Below are 23350 nucleotides of genomic sequence, written 5' to 3'. Positions count from 1 at the left end.
TTAAGTTCCTTCACGTCAGCCATGAGTTGATTATGATCAGTTGCTAACGCTTCAACTCTTTCCCCCAAGGCATGAATAGCACGTAACATGTCTTGCATAGATGGTTCCTGAGTGCTAGAAGGGGGGTTAGGAACAACCACTACAGGGGAAGGATTAGGTTCAGTGGCATGTGGAGAGGAAAAATCTACAGACCTAGATGAACTCCTCCTTACCCTATCTCTCTCTAGCCTACGTGCATACTTATCGTAATCGAGCCAATCGAATTCCGAAAGGCCCACGCATTCCTCACACCGATCTCCCAATTGACAGGTTTTACCCCGACAATTGGAACACACAGTATGTGGGTCGAGAGATGCCTTTGGAAGACGCCTATTACAGTCCCTAGCATTACACTTCCGAAATCTAGGTACTTGTGAAGGATCAGCCATTTTGAATTAGTCAAAGAAATTCCAAAAAACAATCCAAGTCATCAACAATTAATCTGATTCAATAAAGAGTTCAAGAGTTTATGTTGAGGAAAAACACCTGCACTGCAAAAGCTCAAACCAAAATGAAGTACTTCACCAAATATGTTGAGAAAACTCCAGGTTCTACAGCGAGTATTGATACGTCTTGTCGTCAAGGTCGACAGAGAAGAATTGAAGGGTTTGTTTACATGCAAGAGTGGTATCTGACCGATAGTTGGCGCTAGTGGGCACACCCGCAACCTTCATAGCGATCGCTCGCGAGTTTTTTGAGTGTGTTTTCTGTCGAGCCGCTGAGTAGCAGCTATTATATATTCACCGGCTAAGTTAAATATTTAAAATTATATGGTTTTCAGGATATAAATTGTCAACCATGAGCCAATTTCTCCTGAAAGCTTACCTTCTTAATGTAATCTTACGAATAGATCTGATAAGTTCACATAAACAATCATCAGTGGTAACAACATAATCATCTTCCAACTTTTTTCCAAAGGTAATTTATGGAATTAGATGAGTGCTGCTTATAAATTATAAGTTTCCATGCTAACAAATTTGGAAATATCAAAATTTTTATGTACTTTTAAAAGTAATCTTTATTTTTCCTAGCTATACAAACTAGTCTACTGTATTAGAATAGGGATATGTCTTCAGCAGCACTAGAGCAACCATTGAATGATTACAAAATATTTGGAAGGGAAAGCCTGGCCACCTGCCTATCACAGAATAACACTTTTGTCCTTAGGTCCAAATCTGAGAGGGGTTGGATAGGGAGGGAAATTTGATTTTAGGGCCTTGAGTTTGTATAGTTACAAAAAATACAGATTTTAAAATAATGTTATTTTTTTCCATGTGTATAAACCTTTCGTCCTTTAGAATACAGGCTCTCTTATTAGTAAGAAGAAGTTCCCTAAACCACACTCTCCTCGACATTTCCTCATATCTGGTTCCCTAGAGTAGATAGAAAGGTGACTACAACAACTTCCTAACAGCTAATCATAGGGATGAGAAAGCTGTTAGGGCCTCGCCCAGTGCTAGCTTAAAAGGAAGCCAGTATTAGCACATAGAAAACCTATCTCCCTAGCAGGGAGATTATGTTGCCAGTATTAAACCAGGTACATCAAGAGAAATGTTCGGTAAGACACTGACCAATCCTCCCCTTGCCAGGTGGATGGAGGAGTTGCTTATTGGCTCAGGTATTCTGTAGGAAAGGTGCTCTATCCTGTAACTTGCCAGCATCAATCAGATCAGACATTCCCTTATAAATCTTGGCTACATCCATCTTAGTCGGTCCATTTTTTTATAGAAACTTTTCAATATCTAGAGAGCCCTTTAAAATCCTTATTCCCATTAAACCTTTGAGTGCTATTGGATATATTCTACATTCAATTATTACCATTGTTTTCTTTCTTAAATTATCTAAGCATATGGCAGATTTACAAAATCTGTAAAACTATATATCAAAGGAAAGAAAAAAGGGAATTTATTCACTAAAAGTGTTAAGTGTACAATACTAATTAAGTGATTTTGACGAAGGAAAAATCTATTTCTGGGAAGAGGCCTGTGACGCCCGGTGAGAAAGGTCCTTCCTTATACCTTTCCTAATATAAATCTTCCAAATATACTAGAGAAAGATAAAAGCATGGAATGCAGAGGTTACAACCCTCGCGCGAACACCTTGTAGGTGTCGTGTATTAAACAAAGGCGTGTGTAAACCACTATTCACAGGTTGTCTTCCATTTAGATAATCCCTTCATCAATGGGGAGGGCCGTGACAGGCCCTAGATAACATGGTTGAACTCCCCAACGACACCTACCACGCGCGCCCTCTAGGACATCCTTCTGCAAGAACATATGGCTTGGCAAGGAAAAAGAAGGGTGGGGTCCGTATCAAATAACCGGGAAGGGTTTCACCGGGCGTCACAGGCCTCTTCCCAGAAATAGATTTTTCCTTCGTCAAAATCACTTTTCTGGGGCGGCCTGTGACGGCCGGTGAGAATGTACCAGAGAATGCCTTCCAAGCCCAATAAATTAATAACATAATAAGGAGAAAACAAACACCATGTAAAGCAATAATATAATACTGTAAGTAAACATAAATCATAAACTAGCCATAGGCATAGGGGATGTAATGCTAAAATAATATGAGGACCAGGGATCACCTGAGTGTCCCGTCGTGAAAGGAATCAACCTTACATGTCTAAGCATATCTAAACTTTACAGGAATGGTAATTACAATAACAGTTAAATCATAACAATTAAACATGGCAAAATAACTTAGGGCTAACGAACCACCCAGGAGAGTGGCGACGTGGTGTGAGAGGTGGTCAGGAGGGAGGAGAGAAGAGATGGAATAAAGAAATAATCAGAGATTAATGGGGGGAGATAAGACTCCCCGCTGCAACCGTAGGGTATTTAAGGGCCTGTAAGTTCTTTAGATAGTGGCGTTTGAAAACCATAGGAGATTTCCAACCCGTGTATTTTTTAAGGTCATCAAAGTCCATGTTCTGGAAGTAATTGATAGAGGTAGCTATTGACCGTATATCATGAGCATGGGGAAATGATTCCGGGTTAGCATGTTTAATGAAGTAGAGGATTTGTTGTCTGATACCTTGAATGGTCAAAGTACCACCTTGTTCCCTGATAAATAAGGGGCCAGACGAGCGGGTGGCAGATCTAGCTAAAAAGGTCCTGAGAGTAGTGACTGGACACAGCGAAGGATCCTGGGGAAGAGAGATGATCTTCCAAGGGGACCACCTATTTTGCGGGTCCTCATTTTTTGCTAGGAAAGCTCTGTCTGGGGTAAGCAGTACTTCGCCTGTAGGGAGGAAATCTATGTTTTCCGGGTTTCGTGAGAGCGCTGCTAGTTCTGAGATTCTAGCACCTGAGGCCATAGCTGATAGAAATAACGTCTTCCTAAGCAGAGTGATATAAGAGCAGGACTCGTTGTCAGTGTCCGACGCGAGTTTGAGGACATTGTTCAGAGACCAAGAGACTTTTTGTGGCCGATCCAACGGCCGAAGCCTAGCACATGCTTTTGGAATAGATGAGAAATAGGAATCAGCTAGATTAATGTTAAACCCAACCAGGAATATCTTCTTCAAAGCTGACTTGATGGTAGTTATAGTGCTAGCTGCCAAGCCCTTGTCAAATAAGAACCTAAAGAACGAGATGGCTAAATTCGGAGTCATACGAGTGTGGTCTGAATTCTTTAGGAAACCTGCTAATTTCTTAACAGCCGAATCATATTGACGAATTGTCGAGTCCCTTTTGTCCGCTTCGATGAAGAGAACGTTTTCCGGGTCAATGTTTGCGTCTTTATGAGCTGCAAACTTCATGAAGTCCACAAAGTTAGGGTTTTGGCTATCCTTGAGGAATCTGACACAGTCTGTGTTTGAATTACTTGGGTTAGTTTGGGGAATGGAATCCGGAAGGGTCGGAGTTTCAGCTCGAGGAGGAGAGGAAACCAACTGCTCTTTGGCCAGTGAGGTGCTACTAAGGCCACTGTCCCCCGGAAGGAGCGTATTTTGTGCAATACTTTCATTAGAAGATTCACTGGTGGAAATAGGTAAATCTTCCTCCAATGGTTCCAATCCAGGGTTAATGCATCTATGGCATAAGCCTGAGAGTCCATGTTTGGTGTCACATAACAAGGAAGTTTTTGATTCATCTGAGTTGCGAATAGATCTACCTGAAGGCCCGGAACCAGCCTGAGTATCCACCGGAATGAAATTATGTCCAGAGACCATTCTGATTCCAGTGGTTTCGTCCTGGATAGTGAGTCCGCTATCACATTCTGGACTCCCGCTAGGTGGGTTGCTGACAGGAACCAGTTCTTTTCTGCTGCCAAGGTGAAGATAGTGACCAGGATCTGATTCAGGTTGGGCGACTTGGATCCTCCTCTGTTGATGCAGTGTACTACGGCTGTGCTGTCTGACACTACTCTGATGTGGGTCGACCTCGGAGGAGAGAGCCTCTTCAGGGACAAGAACACTGCCATGGCTTCGAGAACATTGATGTGGAAGTGTTTCATGGCGGGTGACCAAGAGCCCTGAAACATCTGACGTTCGTAGTAACCCCCCCATCCACTCAGAGACGCGTCTGTATGAATTGTCACTTGTGGGGGTGGGAATTGAAGAGGAACCGATTTGGAAAGGTTCTTCGGTTCGGACCATGGCTGTAATCTCATTTTCAAGACAGAGGGGATTTTCGAGACCTTGTCTCTTAAAGGTACTGTGGCTCTCTTTCTCCAAACTCGATTGATGTCTTTGAGTTTGGCTTTCAATAGGCGATCTGTTACTGAGGCGAATTGAAGAAGGCCGAGGATTCTTTCTAAGGCTCTTCTGGACACCTGCCTGTGTTTTAGAAAATTCTTGACCTTGGAAGCTATTTCTCTTACCTTTTTGGGAGGTAGAACCAGCTTGTGCCGTGCAAGGTCCCACTGTATGCCTAACCATTCGAAGCGGTCTGATGGAAGTAGGCGGGATTTTTGGAGATTGACCCGAAATCCCAGGTTGGCGAGAAAACGAAGTACTTTCTTCGTAGCTCTGTTGCACTCCAGGGCTGACCGAGCCCAAATAAGCCAATCGTCCAGATAAGCAACGATCTGAATCCCTTGGTTCCTGAGTTGTTCTAGCACCGTCTCTCCCAGTTTCGTGAATATCCTGGGTGCAATGTTGAGGCCGAAGGGCATGACTTTGAATGCAAAGGCTTTCCTGCCTAAACGGAAACCTAGGTAAGGAGAGTAGTTTCGAGCTATTGGTACGTGATAATAGGCGTCGGTAAGATCGATAGAGGTGGTGACGGCCCCACGGGGAAGCAGGGTACGTACCTGAGAGATGGTCAACATCCGGAACTTGTCGCAGAGGATGTAAGAATTTAGCTTTGACAAGTCCAGGACCACTCTCAATGCCGACGAGCCTTTCTTCGGAACTGTGAACAGGCGGCCTTGGAACTTCAGCGATCGAACCCGTTTGATTGCTTTTTTCTGTAGTAACTCGGTGGTGTACTCTCTCAGAATGGATGTGGGTCTCTGGAAGAAGGTCACTGGTGGAGGAGGGGAACCTTGTGACCATTTCCACCCCAAGCCTTTGGAGACTATGCTGTGAGCCCACGGACTGAAGGTCCAACGGTCTCGAAAGTGGTAAAGTCTCCCCCCTACCGGAACTATATCATTGCGAGGGAGTGAATCTAGGTTCTTTCCCTCCTCGAGAACCCCTTGTCCTAGGTCCGCCTCGTTGACGGAACTGTCCTCTAGCCCTGTAGCTACCTCTCTGGTGTCCACGAAGGGACCTGAGGGTCCGTAGCTAGGGTTGTATGCGGGTGAGGGCATCCAAACGGGGTTGGGTTGGGTACCTGGGGGAGCAGTGAGGTAGACCACCTGTTGAGGGTGTTTCGGCTGTAGAGGAGACGAAGCAGTGGGAGACTGTGAAGACGAGTGGGCAATCGACGATTGTTGGTAGTGACCTCGGCTCGTCTTGTAAGGGGCAAACCTCTGTTTCTTCCTGAAGAAGTTTTGTTTTTGACCTTCAACCCTCTTTTTGGCAGTGAGGCCCCACCTCACTTGCAAATTTTGATTTGCTCTCGCAGCGTCTTGTAGTACCTTGTTCACCTCCTCCTGAGGAAAAAGGTTCTTACCCCAGCAGGGGGAAGCTATCAGCCTATTCGGTTCATGCCTGATCGTGGCCTCAGAAAGAACGTGCTTCCTGCAACTAACCCGAGCCGAACAAAACTCGTGTAAGTCGATTTGGAAGGACAGAGACAGGTTCTTTGTGAATACCCGGAACATGGTCTCGGTCGGGTAAAGTGAGGTTAGGGACTCCACGGAGGTAATGGAGTGGAGAGACCTAGCCAACCTATTCCGTGCCTCAAACTCAGTCTTGAGTATTTAGGAAGCTTCTCGGAGAACAGATTAGAGGCACAGTCTGGGTCTAACTTCCCTACTGTGAAAGTAGCGGGGGCATCATCCCAGATAGTAACGGTACTCGGAATGAGCATGGAGGTGGGATCGGTCTCTTTAAGAGCTGGCATGGCAGAACCTTCTTTGATAGCCTGAAAAGTAAGAGCTGCCACTTTATCTGTAATAGGCAAGGTAATACCTGGAGAAGCTGTAAATATGGTGTAGGCTCCTTTGTATGGGGTGAGCTTAGAATTAGTGCAACCCCAGTCTGACAACGTCCTGGCCCAGAAAGATTGGGCCTGCTCTTTAGGGAATATTACCGTTTCCTTCGGTACCTTGTCTAACCTAACCAAGGCATGTTTTTCCAATCGGACGAAGCCGTTGAATGGGAATTCTAGTCCCGGAGGGTAAAATTCTAAGTCCTCTAGAGGACGGGTGCCTATGCCCTCTAGAGTTATGGCACCATCAATATATGGAGCATGTAAGGCAAACCTCCAAGGGTTGTTTTTCTCGAAGGGAGGTAACTTCGATGCGTCCGGGGCTGAAGGAGGGGGCATCTGAGTTCCGGAACGGATGAGACTTGCCACCATATCTTTGAGCTCCGTCATAGCTCCTCGGTCTGCCCTAGACTGTTGAAGATATTGTTGTATCTGCTCTTTCACAATATCCCTGACCATGGCGGCGGATAAAGGGGGCTCCCGAGCCTGATCCTCTAACGAAGCCCTGGACTTAGTAGACTTTGACTTCTTAGGAGTCACGGTTTTAGGTATAGCAATATGAACATCAGGATCCTTTGAGGGTCCCGGAACCGGTGACACTGATAATGGCAAAGCTGAAGGCTTAAAGGTACGTAGTGGCTTCACCTTGGGTCGTACAGGAATGGAGGGACCTAGAGGAGAAGCCGTAGGTTTATCAAAGCCGTGAAAGGAAGTAGTAGAGGAAGGAGTGTGGGGTGAAAGGGGGTCCACCAACTCAACACCACCTACCTGCTCATCCATGGGTTCCTCGTCCAGACCTAGCTCGGCCTCCGTCACTAAAACCTCTTCCTCAGTTAGAATGGTTTCTCTAATCACTTCAATTAACGGGGCCGCTGTCTCCGGTGGAACTGCTGCAGCAGTAGAGCCTGGGAATAGGCGAGAAGCCATGTCTCCATCAAGGAGATAGGGTGCGCCAGCAGGCGCATTCCTCCCAAACCCTGACACCCAAGGCCGGAGAGTAGCTCTCGCCTCCCTGAGAGATTCATCATCAGCCTGAAAGAGGAGAGAGGGAATTAATGATGAAGTCAAAACTGAAGTCAATATACAAAGAGCAATTAAATTCTTCGCAAAGAATATTAACAGGGACACTAGAACCAACTTACCTCCTCGCTCAGGAGTAGGGCTGACAGCTCATAGCAGAGCATGCATGCCTCCGGAAACCATATCGTATAGGGGGCTTGTCCCGGTTCCCGAGAGAAGGATATGGCGCAATGGGCATGGGCCCGGCATAGATCATGGCCCATGGGATCAGTAAAGGCAGCGGAGCAGCCCCTGGCAGTGCAGCGGACTTTCTGTAAAAAGAAAGAAGACATAAGTCTGGATGTTCCTTGAGATTCTTGTCATTGACTTATGAATCAGAAACACTTAAATCTTAATTAATGTGTGAGTATGGTAGTAGCTAACACCTTAATAAAATAAGAAATTATAATAGAAACCAGTAACCACATAGCATGAATCTCTAAACTTCATCGATATCACACTGTTAACTCCGGTTCTGGACTCCTGCTTGATCTCTGTTTTTACCGGAGGTCCGGTAGCAAAGGCCCGTCATCGTGATATCGTGACCGTCTCCGGTACGATAACATTATCCTCAATGAATGAGTTATCTCCAGTGAAGCCGGAGATACGATGAAAACGGGGCCTTAACTGTGTAATTGTGATCAAACATGACAAAGGTTCGTGTGTAAAAGGCTTCAGCCGGAGTCCGAGTGCCGGATTTCACCGTTGCACTCCAAAAATCTGCTCCGGAACGATAACTAGTTCTCACCCAATGAGTATCCATTATAGCGGAGCATAACTCAAGGCGGAGCTAAGCATAACTCAAGGCGGAGCTAAGGGTGTCGGTATAAAACGACCCCAATTAATGACTCATACACTAACGTACCTAATAATAGTGTTAGCTATATTAACAGTAACCACATCAATAAATCGTTTATAATATTAAACGTACTATCATCAATTCTGATACTGAAAGGAGGCCTGAATAACCCGTGATCGTATAAAACGGAGAACGGGAAATTCACCTCTCTTACTCAAAGAAAACGAGAGAAAGGATAACTCATACCTGTAGAACAGGAAACGAGCACTCTATGCTTTCGCTCTCAAGGTTACATATTAAAAATTAACATCACACAATAAATAAGAAAATTAATAAAATTGATTGCTTTTCTTAGTAATAGTAATAACGAAGAATAACGACAACGTAACAAAAAAACAAAGATATAGTCTAAAACGAACCCTCCAGGAGGGTACAAATTAACAGACTAAATCGCTAAGCTTTAAATCGTTACTATGCTTTAAAACGCTATCTTAAATCGCTATTCTTCGTAGGTCCAAATTGGACTTGCAAGCAAATAAATACCATAGTAAAATTAAATAATAATTAATGATAACATAAAAGGCCATAAAACGTAAGTGATATAACCTATCTGACAGAGTACCAGATGGGCAAAAATAACTAGAAAATTTACCGAAGCGAACATACCCAAAATGGCTGCCGATACCTCGGCAGGACAATCGCTTCCAAAACTAAAAACCACCATAATGGAAATAGAACAAATGCCCGGTACTGCCAAAAGCTGCCAAAACAAACTATGGTACTTAACATTGGTAAGGGTGAAGTAACAACGTCAGTCATGTTGAAATAACGAGAAATTCTTCGAAAAAACACTGTGCCCAAAAAAACTATGCTTGCTGCAAGTCCAATTAAAGAAGGATGTCCTAGAGGGCGCGCGTGGTAGGTGTCGTTGGGGAGTTCAACCATGTTATCTAGGGCCTGTCACGGCCCTCCCCATTGATGAAGGGATTATCTAAATGGAAGACAACCTGTGAATAGTGGTTTACACACGCCTTTGTTTAATACACGACACCTACAAGGTGTTCGCGCGAGGGTTGTAACCTCTGCATTCCATGCTTTTATCTTTCTCTAGTATATTTGGAAGATTTATATTAGGAAAGGTATAAGGAAGGACCTTTCTCACCGGCCGTCACAGGCCGCCCCAGAAAATAGTGTTTGTGCTAAGTAGAGTTAAGTACCTATTATGTCCTAAAAAAAGTGCATGATATTTGAGTCAAATGTTTTGGAGAGGGGTTGGCACTCAAAGGGTCAACAAAGATCCTTCTTGATTTTAGAGGAGTTATTACAAGTGTTGTGAGTTTAACAGAATATTTCATTAAACTTCAGTATTTATATGATGATTACATCAGTTACCATCCTCTTAAAAAATACTCAGTACTCATTGGCTATTGACTTAGACACCATTCAAGAAGTTACCCTTTACATAACTGAATAAATTGATATGGGTCATAAACATTTCACAAAGGATTAAATAATTTATTTTTATTGAGCATTTTTATACTTATATGCAGTATTTTCTTGAGAGAGAGAGAGAGAGAGAGAGAGAGAGAGAGAGAGAGAGAGAGAGAGAGAGAGAGAGAGAGAGAGATGTGTGTGTGTGTGTGTGTTTTGACTATTGGGCTATTTCCTATTGAATTTTTAAACCTTAGAAAAAAAGTTCATAAAAATGAAAAAGTTCTTTATAAAAAAATTCATAGTATAAATTTCTCACCTGTTTTGACCCCACTCATCCATTGCAAAAATCTTCACAGGTCTAGAAGAATGATTGACAGCCATTTCAGTAAATTCTTGCCACCACTGTCGGGCATAAGATATGAACAATCGTCGCCTCTCTCCGAAACGCTTTTTGGTTCCTTCCAAGAATTCAGAGACAGTCGAATGTGGGAGAATTTCATTCAAGTTAGGCAAGATTGTTACTTCAATATCTAGAATGCCAACAGGAACCTGCTGCTCAGAACCTGAAAATGAAGATGTAGAAAGGTATCAAAATTGAGTAAAAAGGTATCACCCCTATAATGAATACATAGACAAAACGGCAATATACAGTAATCCAGATATTGTAAAGGCTTTGGATTACATATCTATAAATGCTATATTTACATATCTATAACATGTTGAGGGGTACATTACCTTGGCACGAGTGCACAGTAATTTTGACTTTTGTGGCACGCTAAAATTAAGTTTGTTCCAACACAGAATACTTACCTCGAACTACTTTCTTAGGAGTATCTGGGATCTCCTCCCAACCGACCAGAGTTTTGTGTAGTTTACCCTATAGTCCCGTTTTCTATGAGGGGTAACCTCAGGTGGAGTGGAACATGCCCTGAGGCTATCCCCCAGGTCAGAGAGCATGCTTGCTCAGGTCTCGATCTCCAGTAAGTTCTCTGGTCGCATCGTGATAACATCTCGACGCTCTCTCCTTACCCAGTGCGACCCTGTGTCCCCGACCCCCCCTTTTGTGTCTTTCGCGGTCCCCACGTGGACCCATTATTATTATTATTATTATTACTATCCTAGCTACAGCCCTTTTTGGAAAAGCAAGATGCTTTAAGCCCAGGGGCTCCAATAAGGAAAAATAGCCCAGTGAGGAAATGGAATAAGGAAATAAATAGCTGAAGAGAACAAATTAAGAATAAATCATCCTTCCTACCCCTATCCTCTGTGTTAAGTCGTGTAGGGGTAGCTTATGTTTGCCTACAGCCACGTGTCCGGAGTGCGAGTCCTGGAACGTGGTGCAGTGGGTGCGCTTCGGCACCAAGAAGAAGAATGCGTCCAAGAGGTCTCATAGGAAGGCGAGCCTCTCCTCTTACTTCTCCCGATGCCTCGTCGAATGGAGCTTCTTTATACAGCCATCTTCCCCTACCCAGAGTAGGGGACGAGGTAAGTCAGTTGTGGGGAAGTGCCCATTGCTCTTCCCCAGGAGTCGGAGTGGGTGCGGTATAGCACCAAGAAGAAGTAGGCGACGAAGAGGTCGCCTAAGAAGACTAGCGCCCCTTCCCCCCTTGCTTCGCCGGGCGTCTCGTCTGACAGAGCTTCCCTACCACCCTCCCCTACCCAGAGTAGGGGACGAGGTAAGTCCGTTGTGGGGAAGAGGGCCGCGGCCCTTCCCCAAGAGTCTGATCTTCAGGATAGTGGGGTTGTGGCGTCATTCCAGACGAGTGAGGGGCTTAAGGGAGGGGCGGGAGTGTGTTGGGAGACGGAGTCCTGGTGCAAGCAGGCCACGTCTCCTCTGATGACCCCATGTGGGGGAAAAATGTCCCTAATTCTTCTCCAGCCTCTTTGGCGTGTTTTTCAGTCACTTCTGCAGCCGGGGACGTCACCAAGAAGGAGCCTCCCAAGACGGGGCGCTGAGGAAGCTCAGCAGCGGCACCCGACGGAGGGACTCATCATGGCAGGTTCCAGTCGACAGGCGTAAGTCCGCGAAGGGTCTGGCTCCATCCGCGCAGCGGAGAGAGTCGCCCCTTCGGTCTGGCAGTCGAGTCCTGACCTCCAAAGGCCACCTAGCTCGGCACGAGCGCAGTGGACCCAGGACGGAGACCCCCGTTCCGACGATAATGCCCGCCCTTCGACGTGAACCCCGGCAACCCTACAGCAGGCTCTGGCAGGCCGGCATAAGTCCTCCAAAGGCCACCTAGCTCGGCACGACCGCAGTGGACCCAGGACGGAGGCCCCCGTTTTGACGGTGATGCCCGCCCTTCGACGTGAACCCCGGCAACCCTACAGCAGGCTCTGGCAGACCGGCATAAGTCCGCGAGGGTTCCGACTCCTTCCGCCCAGCGGAGAGTCGCCCCTTCGGTCTGGCAGCCGTGTCCCAGCCTCCAAGACTTCGACAGCCAGGTCTCGGTCGACAGGCATAAGCCCGCGAAGGTTCCGACTTCTCCCGCCCAGCGGAGAGAGTCGCCCCTTCGGACTGGCAGCCTTGTCCCGGCCTCTGGTCCTTCGATGGCCAGCCCTGAACGGAGGAACCAACCAGCCAGCACGGGGAAGCCCGTGGCTCCATGGATATCCGCAGGAGCTCCATCCTTCCAGCGGAGGTAGCCGCTGGATCGACCCGGCAGCATGGCATCCATACCCGGTACCACGACTGCTCCATTCAGGCTTCGTGGTCAACCACTGGTATGCCAGGGTACTCACACCCCACGGATTCCCCGGGAGGGGGTAGTCACATGGCGGCTACCTCCATCCCAGGGGCTTCATCCGTGATGGAGATAGCCGCTCCATCGTCCTGGCCAGCCCCATCCAAGCATTGGAGGTGGCCACTGACACACCCATGATGGCTCCTTCCGCCCCGGCGGCTCCATCCGTGATGGAGCCAGCCGTGCCATCGTCCTGGTCAGCCCTATCCAAGCATTGGAGGTGGCCGCTGACACACCCGTGACGGCTACCTCCGTCCCGGCGGCTCCATCCGTGATGGAGCCAGCCGTGCCATCGTCCTGGCCAGCCCCATCCAAGCATTGGAGGTGGCCGCTGACTCACCCATGATGGCTTCCTCCGTCCCGGCGGCTCCATCCGTGATAGAGCCAGCCGTGCCATCGTCCTAGTCAGCCCCATCCAAGCTTTGGAGGTGGCCGCTGACACTCCCATGACGGCTACCTCCGTCCCGGCGGCTCCATCCGTGATGGAGCCAGCCGTGCCATCTTCCCGGCCAGCCCCGTCCAAGCATCGGAGGCGGCCGCTGACATGGCAAGGTACTTAAACCCCACGGATCTCCCCGGGAGGGGGGAGACCCATGACGGGTACCTCCGTCACAGTGGCTTCATCCGTGATGGGGATAGCCGCTCCATCGTCCCGGCCAGCCCCATCCAAGCATTGGAGGGGGCCGCTGACACACCCATGACGGATACCTCCGTTCCGGCGGCTCCATCCGTGAGGGGGCCAGCCGTGCCATTGTCCCGGCCAGCCCCATTCAAGCATCAGAAGAGGCCGCTGACATGGCAGGGTACTTAAACCCCACGGATTTCCCCGGGAGGGGGTAGGCCCATGACGGCCCCATCCGTGACGAAGGCAGAGTGGTTTTTCCCCCCAGCGGGTCGAACGGGGCTATTGCCTCTCCAGTGCCTGCCTCAGTGGCCGATGGAGAGGGAGCCCCGCACCTTTGCCCAGTGCCTCTTCGGCTCCGTCCGCCCTTCGGATGTAGAAGTTGGCACACGTAATCTTTCCCTTGCCTTGCCCCCCGTAGGGGAGCTTCGACTCCTCAGTTAACATTCAGACCCTCCTACTCAGACTCCAGGAGAGGGCGGTCAGGCCGCGGCTCTCGAAGGAGTTAGGAGGGGAGGCCCCCCTACTCCTGCTGGCGCCTCAGGTGGGGGGGATGCCTCAAACGATATTGGCAAGCATGGCGGGACCACGGAGCGGATCCGGGGACCGTAGCAGTACTAAAGGAGGGGTACAAGCTTCCCTTCCTAGCGGACCTCCACCTCGGATCCCAGATCAACAGGGGGAGTGGTTGGCATCCAGAGCCCCCTGGAGAGTAGCAATATTGCAGGAAGAAGGCTCGCAATGCTGGCGAAAGGGGCAGTAGAACCAGTCGAAAACCGAGTCCAGGGTTCTACAACAGGCTCTTCCTGGTGGAGAGGGCGACAGGGTTCTGGAGACCTTTCAGCCCTCAACAATTCGTGTACAACACCGGCTTCAAGATGGACACTCCGAAGTCGGTCCTAGCGACCTTGAAGGAGGAGGACTGCTGAGGTCCATAGGCCTCGAAGCCGTCTGCTTCCAGGTCCCTGTCCATCCCTCCAACAGGAGGTTCTTAAGGGAAAAATGGAGTACCTAAACATGGCAGTTCAAAACCCTATGCTTCAAACTGTCGGCAGTCCTCAGGCCTTCACGAAGGTCTTCTCAACAGTTTCAGGCTGGGCGTACGAACAGGACGTCCGCCAGATTCGGTACTTAGGTGACTGGTTGTTGCTTTCAGTCCCAGAGGAAGTACTGAGGGAGCAAGACGAGAAGCTCCTGCAGTTCTACAACGTCTTGAGTATCTTCATCAACCTGGAAAAGTCTCGGCTGATATCCTCCACCAGGATGACCTACCTAGGGTTGGTTCTAGACTCCCGGATGGCGAGGTCCTTCCCCTCCGAGGAGAAACTGGACACCCTGAAACAGATACTGTACTCTGGCCCTTCCTGTCGGGCCAACCCAGGAGAACCAAGGTCTGGCGAAGACTGATAGGACTCCCCGCACTAGATAGTCCTGGTGTCCCCAGAGACGAAGGAAGTCCTGGGGTGGTAGCAATCGGAACGAACACCCTCAAGGGAATGCCCTTTTCTGCCTACCCTCCAGAGATACTCCTGTTCACTGACGTATCCAAGGAGAGCTGGGGTGCTCATCTTCGCGACAAAATGGCAAAAGGTAGATGGGAAGTCGAGGGGACGAACCTGCACATATACGTGCTGGACATGAGGATCGTACAAAGAGCAGGCCTAGTGATCGTCCATCCACCCCGGGGAAGCTCCGTGGATCCGGGGTACGTCAACGCCACGGTGGTGGCCTACGTGAAAGAGCAAGGAGGACTGAAGTCGAAGGAACGGTGCAATCTCACGATGGAGTTCCTAGAATGGGCTGAAGTGGAACAAATTAATTTTTTCAGCCAGGTTCTCTACGGGGAAGAGGAACGTCCTGGCCAACGGCCTCAACTGGAAGGGTCGAGTGGTAGAGCCCGAGTGGTCCCTACACCCAGAAGTGGTCAAAACCCTCTCCCTGAAGTGGAGCTCCCCGGTGGTCGACCTCTTCGCCACGAAACTAAACGCACAGCTCCCCGTGTTTTGTTTTCCTATGCCAGATCCAGCAGCAACGTTCGAGGACGCCTTCCAATGAGACGGACGGCCAACCTGTGGGTGACTTTGGTAGCGCCCTGGTGGCCAGAGAGGGAGTGGTTCGCGGATCTAAAGGAACTGGCATGCCTTACACCTGGGTCACTTCCAGACAGACCAGACCTTCTCCGGCAGCCTCACTTCCAGAGGCTCCACGAAAACCCTTGGTCCCTCCTTCACGCGTGGAGGTTATCGAGCGTCTGCTGAAAAAGGAAGGATTTCCGTCGAGGACAGCATCAAGGATGACAGGGTACCTGAGGCGTTCGTCAGTCGAGGTGTACCAGGCGTAGTGGGCTACCTTTTCTAAGGGGTGCTCCTCGAAGAACATCAGGCCGTTAGGGGCCTCCATTCACGAGATAGCAGACTCCCTGGTCTATCTCAGGGACGAAGGGGGCATGTCCATCCCAAGTCTTCCTCCTGAAGGACATAGACCTGGGTGCCTCCAGGTAGATCTCGACGCTCTTCAAGAGCTTCGAGCAGTCGTTTTTTCCCCCAAGCCGTTAGAGTGCCCCAGGGGGATGTGGCTAGGGTACTTGAAGTTGATTTTGGTACCTCCCTTCGAGCCTCTAAAAGACATTCTAGACAAGGAGCACACCCTCAAGGCAGTCTTTCGTTTAGCTCTGGCATCAGCAAAGAGTAGATGAGATTCCTGGCCTGTCGTACGAGATCTCACACTCGAAGGGCTGGCGAGATACTACTTTCAGATTCTTACCCTCCTTCGTAGCCAAGACTCAGAATCCAGTTGTTTGGGAACCCAAAATAGAATTGTTCCCAGTGCCAGCTATTCCTTGCTCGGACAACCCGAGGGACTTGCAGTATGGCAGTTATTAGAAAGGACAGCTAGACTTCATCCAGAGGTCAAGAGTCTGTTCATTTTCCTCGGGACTGTGAAGGAGCCAGTCTCCAAGAACACTTTCTTCTTCTGGATAAGGCAAGTGATCGTCAGGCCCTACAGTAGTGCAGGGGTCCCCTTTCCAGGAAAGCCCAGACCCCACAACATTAGGAGTCTAAATGCTTCTTTGGCATTTGAGAAGAACATGGCAGTGGGCCAAACCCTGAGGGCAGGTACTTGGTCTAACCAGTCGCCCTTTACGGCTCACTGCTTGAAGGACTACTCGAGAAAGTCCCTGGGCGGGTTCTCGCGCGGTCCCGTCATTTCCGCGCTCCAAATGGTTTAAGGGTGTAGCCCCAGTGGTAACTGCGGGTAGCGAGTCCAAGAGACACAGGTTCCTTCCTGAGCCCCCTTGTTCTTCCTTCCCCTATTCCCTTACCGGAAATGGCTCGGGTAGCCCCCCTGAAACTGCCATGGGATACACTATCATTGGAAGGACATGTCTCCTAGGATTCTTGCAGAAGTGAGTTACATAGACACTAAGATTTTTTTTGCGAAGTTTTCCCTTTTTTCTCGTGTTTTCTTTGAGGTCAGCAGAACCTAGTCTCCTACCTAGGTTCCTCTTCTATTCTCGTCACGGTCTCTAGGTCCTGAAGGACACTCCCACCTCCTAAGGTATAAGTCTCCTAAGAAAGTAGTTCGAGGTAAGTATTCTGTGTTGGAACAAATCACAAATTTTAAGTAATTTGTATTTTTCCTAACAATACTTACCTCGAACTACTTTCGGGTAATGGCCCGCCCATCCTACCCCGAGTGCCTTGCTGGACTTCATAGATACCTAAGCTATCAAGAACTTACTGGAGATCGAGACCTGAGCAAGCATGCTTTCCGACCTGGGGGATAGCCTCAGGGCATGTTCCACTCCACCTGAGGTTACCCCTCATAGAAAACGGGACTATAGGGTAAACTACACAAAACTCTGGTCGGTTGGGAGGAGATCCCAGATACTCCTAAGAAAGTAGTTCGAGGTAAGTATTGTTAGGAAAAATACAAATTACTTAAAATTTGTGATATTAAAAAGCTTTTAACAGCATTACTGCATAATGTATTTCTAATTATCTTTTACTTCTTGTTTGTGTTATTAGGTCTCTTCCCAGCCAACTGATTGACTTTTCTTTGACCTACTTTGGGTAAACAAAATGAGATTATGAAAGTTAAATGACACTTTCTAAAAAGAAAAGTATTCAATCAGTTGGTCTTACCAGTACTAACTTGTACATCAGAAACTTGGAGCCTTACTTAAGCCTTAGAACATAAGCTAGTTACAATTCCAAGAGCTGTGGAAAGAATAATGATGGGATTAACACTAAGAGACAGAAAAAGAGCAACATGGATATGAGAGCAAACTAAAGTAGAGGGTATCCTAACAATATGTAAGAAAAAGAAATGGACATGGGCAGGACATATAATGAAAATGACAGATAATAGATGGACAAAAAGAATAACAGAGCTTGCAAACAAAGCAGGGGAAGGAAGAGAAGGCGATGGATTGACGACCTAAGAAAATTTGCGGGTATAGACTTGCATAGAGACCATAAACAGATGCAAGTGGAAGGACCTGTCTAAGGTCTTTGTTCTGATACTGTACTGATAAATTTAAAACACAGCACTAGATGTTTTTAAGATGAACAATAGCAATCACAATTCTTCAAAGAACAGTTTCACAAGCCGCTCATACGAGATGCTTCGACGAGCACGGCTTGGAAAATGGAAGATTAGGGTTTGAATAAATGGGGAATGCAAACTAATGCAAACCAAAATGAGGTAAAACTCATGTGAACATGGCATGAACACTGCATTGGTGGCGAATGGGCACCGTGTGACTGATTTCTGCAAATCGCATGCTAGTCTTATTAGAACTTGTCAACAAAAAATTACGCATACCTGTACAGCAAGAAATTCTTTTATAAGTTACTCCTATCCCAAAATACTACCATACTTATAAAGTGAATCTGTCACATACGCCTTGATATTTCATGTTTCTAAGATGTCCTTTCTTGTCTCCTCCACAAAGAAAATTACAGTAATAAGTTTTCTTCAGTACAGTATCCATTACCATAAAAAAATTCTCACATATTAACTTTCCTTTCACTAACCTATTCCCATCAGTTGGCAAGAAAATCTATGTGATGAGGATGGCTGAGTGAGTACAGAACGCCATTCTACTGCAAGGACCGACAGTAAAGTTGAACTTGTTCCACCCGTCCCCTCTTTTCTCACTACTACGAGATTCAGCTGTGCATCTAGAGTCAAAAGGTACTTACTATCAAGCATACTGCTACAACCTGGAATTAAAAAAAAAAAGAATTGTGATCCTGAAAAATTTGATAAAGTTACATCATATTTTTTAAAACATTCTAACAATTATTTTTTTAATAAATCTCAGAAAAGGACTGGCTTACGACTAAATAGGAGAGAGGGTTTAAAGTGCTAAAATGATATTTTAATTATAAAATAAATTTTTGAATATACTTACCCAGTGAATATATAATAGCTGCTGCTCCAGCGGCTCGACAGAAAAACACACAAAAACTCGCGAGCGAACGCTATGAAGGTTGCGGGTGTGCCCACCAGCGCCAACTATCGGCCAGATACCGCATATGCATGTAAACAAGCCTCAATTCTTCTCGTCCCGCTGCGTCTCTATTGGGGAGGAAGGGAGGGCCTTTAATTTATATATTCACCGGGTAAGTATATTCAAAAATTTATTTTATAATTAAAATATCATTTTTAAATATTAAACTTAGCCGGTGAATATATAATAGCTGATTCACACCCAAGGTGGTGGGTAGAGACCAGAGTTAATTAAGTTTACAGCGTATATGCTTAGAGTTTTTGACAGTTATAATATAACAAAACCCAAATATATAGGTACCTGGTAAGGAAGTTGACTTAGACGATTACTCTGCCTTGTAAGTCTGTCTTCCTCACGAAGCCCAGCGATCCTCTTAGGATGCTGAAAGACTCCCAGGAGCTGAAGTATCAAGGGCTGCAACCCATACAAACAGGACCTCATCAAACCCCTAATCTGGGCGCTCTCAAGAAATGACTTTGACCACCCGCCAAATCAACCAGGATGCGAAAGGCTTCTTAGCCTTCCGTACAACCCAAAAAACAATATTAAAAACATTTCAAGAGACAGATTAAAAAGGATATTGGAATTAGGGAAATGTAGTGGTAGAACCCTCACCCACTACTGCACTCGCTGCAACGAATGGACCCAGTGTGTAGCAGTCCTCGTAAAGAGTCTGGACATCTTTTAAGTAAAATGACGCGAACACTGACTTGCTTCTCCAAAAAGTTGCGTCCATAATACTTTGCAGAGATCTATTTTGCTTGAAGGCCACGGAGGTTGCTATAGCTCTAACTTCGTGCGTCTTAACCTTAAGCAAACATCGGTCTTTCTCATTCAAGTGAGAATGAGCTTCTCGTATTAAAAATCTGATAAAATATGACAAAGCATTCTTTGACATAGGCAATGATGGTTTCTTAACTGAGCACCATAATGCCTCAGATTTACCTCGTAAAGACTTAGTACGAGCTAAATAGAACTTAAGAGCTCTACCAGGACATAATACTCTTTCCAGTTCGTTGCCTACGATCTCTGATAAGCAAGGAATATCAAAAGATTTAGGCCAAGGACGAGAAGGCAGTTCATTTTTGGCCAGGAAACCAAGTTGAAGTGAACAAGTGGCTTTTTCTGTAGAAAAGCCGATGTTCTTACTGAAGGCATGAAGTTCACTGACCCTTTTAGCCGAAGCCAAGCACACTAGGAAAAGTGTCTTGAGGGTGAGATCCTTCAGGGAGGCTGAATGTAATGGCTCAAACCTGTCTGACATGAGGAACCTTAGGACCACGTCTAAGTTCCATCCAGGAGTTGCCAAACGACGTTCCTTAGAGGTCTCGAAAGACTTAAGGAGATCTTGGAGATCTTTATTGTTGGAAAGATCTAAGCCTCTATGCCGAAAGATCGAAGCCAACATGCTCCTGTAGCCCTTAATCGTGGGAGCTGAGAGGGAGCGAACCTTTCTCAGATGTAAAAGAAAATCAGCGATTTGGGCTACAGAGGTACTGGACGAGGACACAGATGCTGACTAGCACCAGTCTCGAAAGACTTCCCACTTCGACTGGTATACTCTAATGGTAGAAGCTCTCCTCGCTCTTGCAATCGCACTGGCTGCCTCCTTCGAAAAGCCTCGAGCTCTTGAGAGTCTTTCGATAGTCTGAAGGCAGTCAGACGAAGAGCGGGGAGGCTTTGATGGACATTCTTTACGTGGGGCTGACATAACAGATCTACCCTTAGAGGAAGACTTCTTGGAAAGTCTATCAGCCATCGAAGTACCTCGGTGAACCACTCTCTCGCGGGCCAGAGGGGAGCAACCAACGTCAACCTTGTCCCTTCGTGAGAGGCGAACTTCTGCAGTACCTTGTTGACAATCTTGAATGGTGGGAATGCATATAAGTCCAGATGAGACCAATCTAGGAGAAATGCGTCTATGTGTATTGCTGCTGGGTCTGGGACTGGAGAGCAATAGATTGGAAGTCTCTTGGTCATCGAGGTGGCAAAGAGGTCTATGGTGGGTTGACCCCAAGTCGCCCAAAGACTCTTGCACACGTCCTTGTGGAGGGTCCATTCCGTAGGAATTACCTGACCCCTCCGACTGAGACAGTCTGCTAAGACGTTCAAGTCGCCCTGGATAAACCTCGTTAACAGGGAGATGCCTCGATCTCTTGACCAAATGAGCAGGTCCCTTGCGATCTCGTACAGCGTGAGGGAGTGTGTGCCTCCTTGCTTGGAGATGTACGCCAAGGCTGTGGTATTGTCGGAGTTGATCTCTACCACTTTGTTTCGAAGGAGACTTTCGAATTTCATCAAGGCCAAGTGGACTGCCAAAAGCAACTTGCCGTTGATGTGCATGCTCCTCTGACTTGAGGTCCACAGACCTGAGCATTCTCGACCGTCCAGGGTCGCACCCCAACCCAAATCCGACGCGTCTGAGAATAGTACGTGGTTTGGGTTCTGAACTGCTAGGGAAAGTCCCTCTCTCAGACTGATATTGTTGTTCCACCATTTCAGGCATGCCTTTACTGGTTCGGAGACCGGGATTGAGACCGTCTCTAACGTCTTGTCCTTGTTCCAGTGAAAGGCTAGATGGAACTGGAGAGGCCGAAGGTGTAGTCTTCCTAGCGAGACAAACTGCTCCAGGGATGATAGAGTTCCTACTAGACTCATCCAATTCCTGACTGAGCACCGTTCTCTCTTCAACATTAGTTGGACTTTGAGCAGGGCTTGATCTATTCGGGTGGCAGACGGAAAAGCCCGAAAAACTGGACTGCGAATCTCCATCCCTAAATACAGTATAGTTTGGGATGGAATCAGCTGGGACTTTTCTAGGTTGACCAAAAGTCCCAATTCCTTGGTCAGATCCAATGTCCAATGAAGATCCTGCAGACAGCGATGACTGGATGAAGCCCTGAGAAGCCAGTCGTCCAAGTACTGTACAGGGAGGCTCGGATACCCGATAAATGGAGGAATTTTGCCACATTCCTCATGAGTCTCGTAAACACGAGAGGAGCAGGACTTAAGCCAAAGCACAGGGCCCGAAACTGGTATACCACATTCCTGAAAACAAACCTCAGAAACGGTTGGGAATCTGGGTGTATAGGAATGTGGAAGTACGCATCTCGTAGGTCGAGAGAGACCATCCAGTCTCCCTTTCTGACCGCTGCTAAGACTGACTTCGTGGTCTCCATAGTGAACTTTGTTTTCGTAACAAAAACGTTGAGCGCACTGACGTCTAGCACCGGTCTCCAACCTCCTGTCTTCTTTGGGACTAGGAAGAGACGGTTGTAAAACCCCGGTGATTGAAGGTCCGAGACTTTCACCACCGCTCCCTTCTCTAGCAACAGAGACACTTCTAGGTTTAGGGCTTGTCTCTTTGACTCCTCTCGGTACCTGGGAGAGAGGTCGATGGGAGTTGTCACTAGAGGAGGTTTGCGTACAAACGGAATTTTGTACCCCTCTCTGAGCAACCGAACAGACTGTTGGTCTGCGCCCCTCTTCTCCCAGGCCTGCCAGAAGCTCTTCAATCTGGCTCCTACCGCTGTCTGAGGCTATGGGCAGTCAGACTCTGCCACGTGAGGACTTGGCTCCTCTCTTCTTTCCTCTCTTTCCCTCGGCACGAGTACTTCCCCTGCTGGGAGCTCTGCCACGAAAGGGCGGGATAAGTCTGGATGCCGGAGTCTCGATCCTGGGTCTTACAGCAAAGGATGTAGAAGGAGTCCCTTTGCGAGCAGAGGACGCCATCATGTCATGGGTGTCCTTCTGCACAAGTGAAGAAGCTATGTCCTTAACTAATTGTTGCGGAAACAAAGACTTTGATAAGGGAGCAAAGAGCAGTTCTGATCTCTGACAGGGAGTAACTCCTGCCAAAAGAAAAGAGCAAAGGGACTCTCGCTTCTTTAAGACTCCCGACGTAAAAGAGGAGGCGAGCTCATTGGAACCATCGCGGATGGCTTTATCCATACAAGACATTATCAGTAAGGAAACATCTCTATCAGCCGACGAGATTTTCCTACTTAAAGCTCCTAATGACCAGTCAAGGAAGTTGAAAACTTCAAAGGCCCTGTATACGCCTTTCAGCAGATGGTCAAGGTCCGAGGAGGACCAACTAATCTTCGAGCGTCTCATGGCTAGGCGGCGGGGAGAGTCTACGAGGCTTGAGAAGTCACCCTGGGCAGAGGCAGGGACTCCCAAGCCGAGAACTTCTCCCGTGGCATACCAGACGCTCGATCTAGACAAGAGCTTTGACGGAGGGAAGGCAAAGGCCGTCTTCCCCAAACTCCTCCTGGTATCCAACCAGTCGCCTAAAAGTCGTAAAGCTCTCTTGGAAGAGCGAGAAAGCACTAGCTTAGTAAAGGCTGGCATGTTAGCAGGTAAGCCTAGAGCAAACTCAGACGGTGGCGAACGAGGAGCAACGGTAACAAAGTGATCGGGAAAAAGCTCCTTGAAAATTAACATGACTTTCTTAAAGTCCATTGAAGGAGGAACCGTTCTAGGTTCGTCTACATCCGAAGGATGATCGTCATGATGAGGGTCAGCAACGTCCTCATCTGAAGGATCTTCATCCGACAACTGCTGAGTAACAAGCAAAGGGGTTGGCAATGCTTGACA

The 23350-nt window shown here is 47.5% G+C and overlaps 1 protein-coding gene across 1 annotated transcript in view; it reads right to left on the bottom strand.

The window, feature by feature from the left end:
- Window positions 1-23350, bottom strand: part of LOC137638743 (centrosomal protein of 76 kDa-like) — a 141201-nt gene that overhangs the window by 85945 nt on the left and 31906 nt on the right. Inside the window, exons 5-6 of the mRNA XM_068371085.1 lie at window positions 18273-18461; window positions 10187-10433 (exon numbers count right to left, since the gene is read on the bottom strand). Coding sequence (XP_068227186.1) covers window positions 10187-10433; window positions 18273-18461 — 436 coding nt within the window. The remainder of the gene's footprint in view (window positions 1-10186; window positions 10434-18272; window positions 18462-23350) is intronic.

The sequence above is a fragment of the Palaemon carinicauda genome, chromosome 3 (genome assembly GCF_036898095.1).
Source record: "Palaemon carinicauda isolate YSFRI2023 chromosome 3, ASM3689809v2, whole genome shotgun sequence".
NCBI classification, from domain to species: domain Eukaryota; kingdom Metazoa; phylum Arthropoda; class Malacostraca; order Decapoda; family Palaemonidae; genus Palaemon; species Palaemon carinicauda.
The sequence above is the reverse complement of the archived record's forward strand: the minus strand, read 5'-3'. Positions and strand labels throughout refer to the sequence as shown.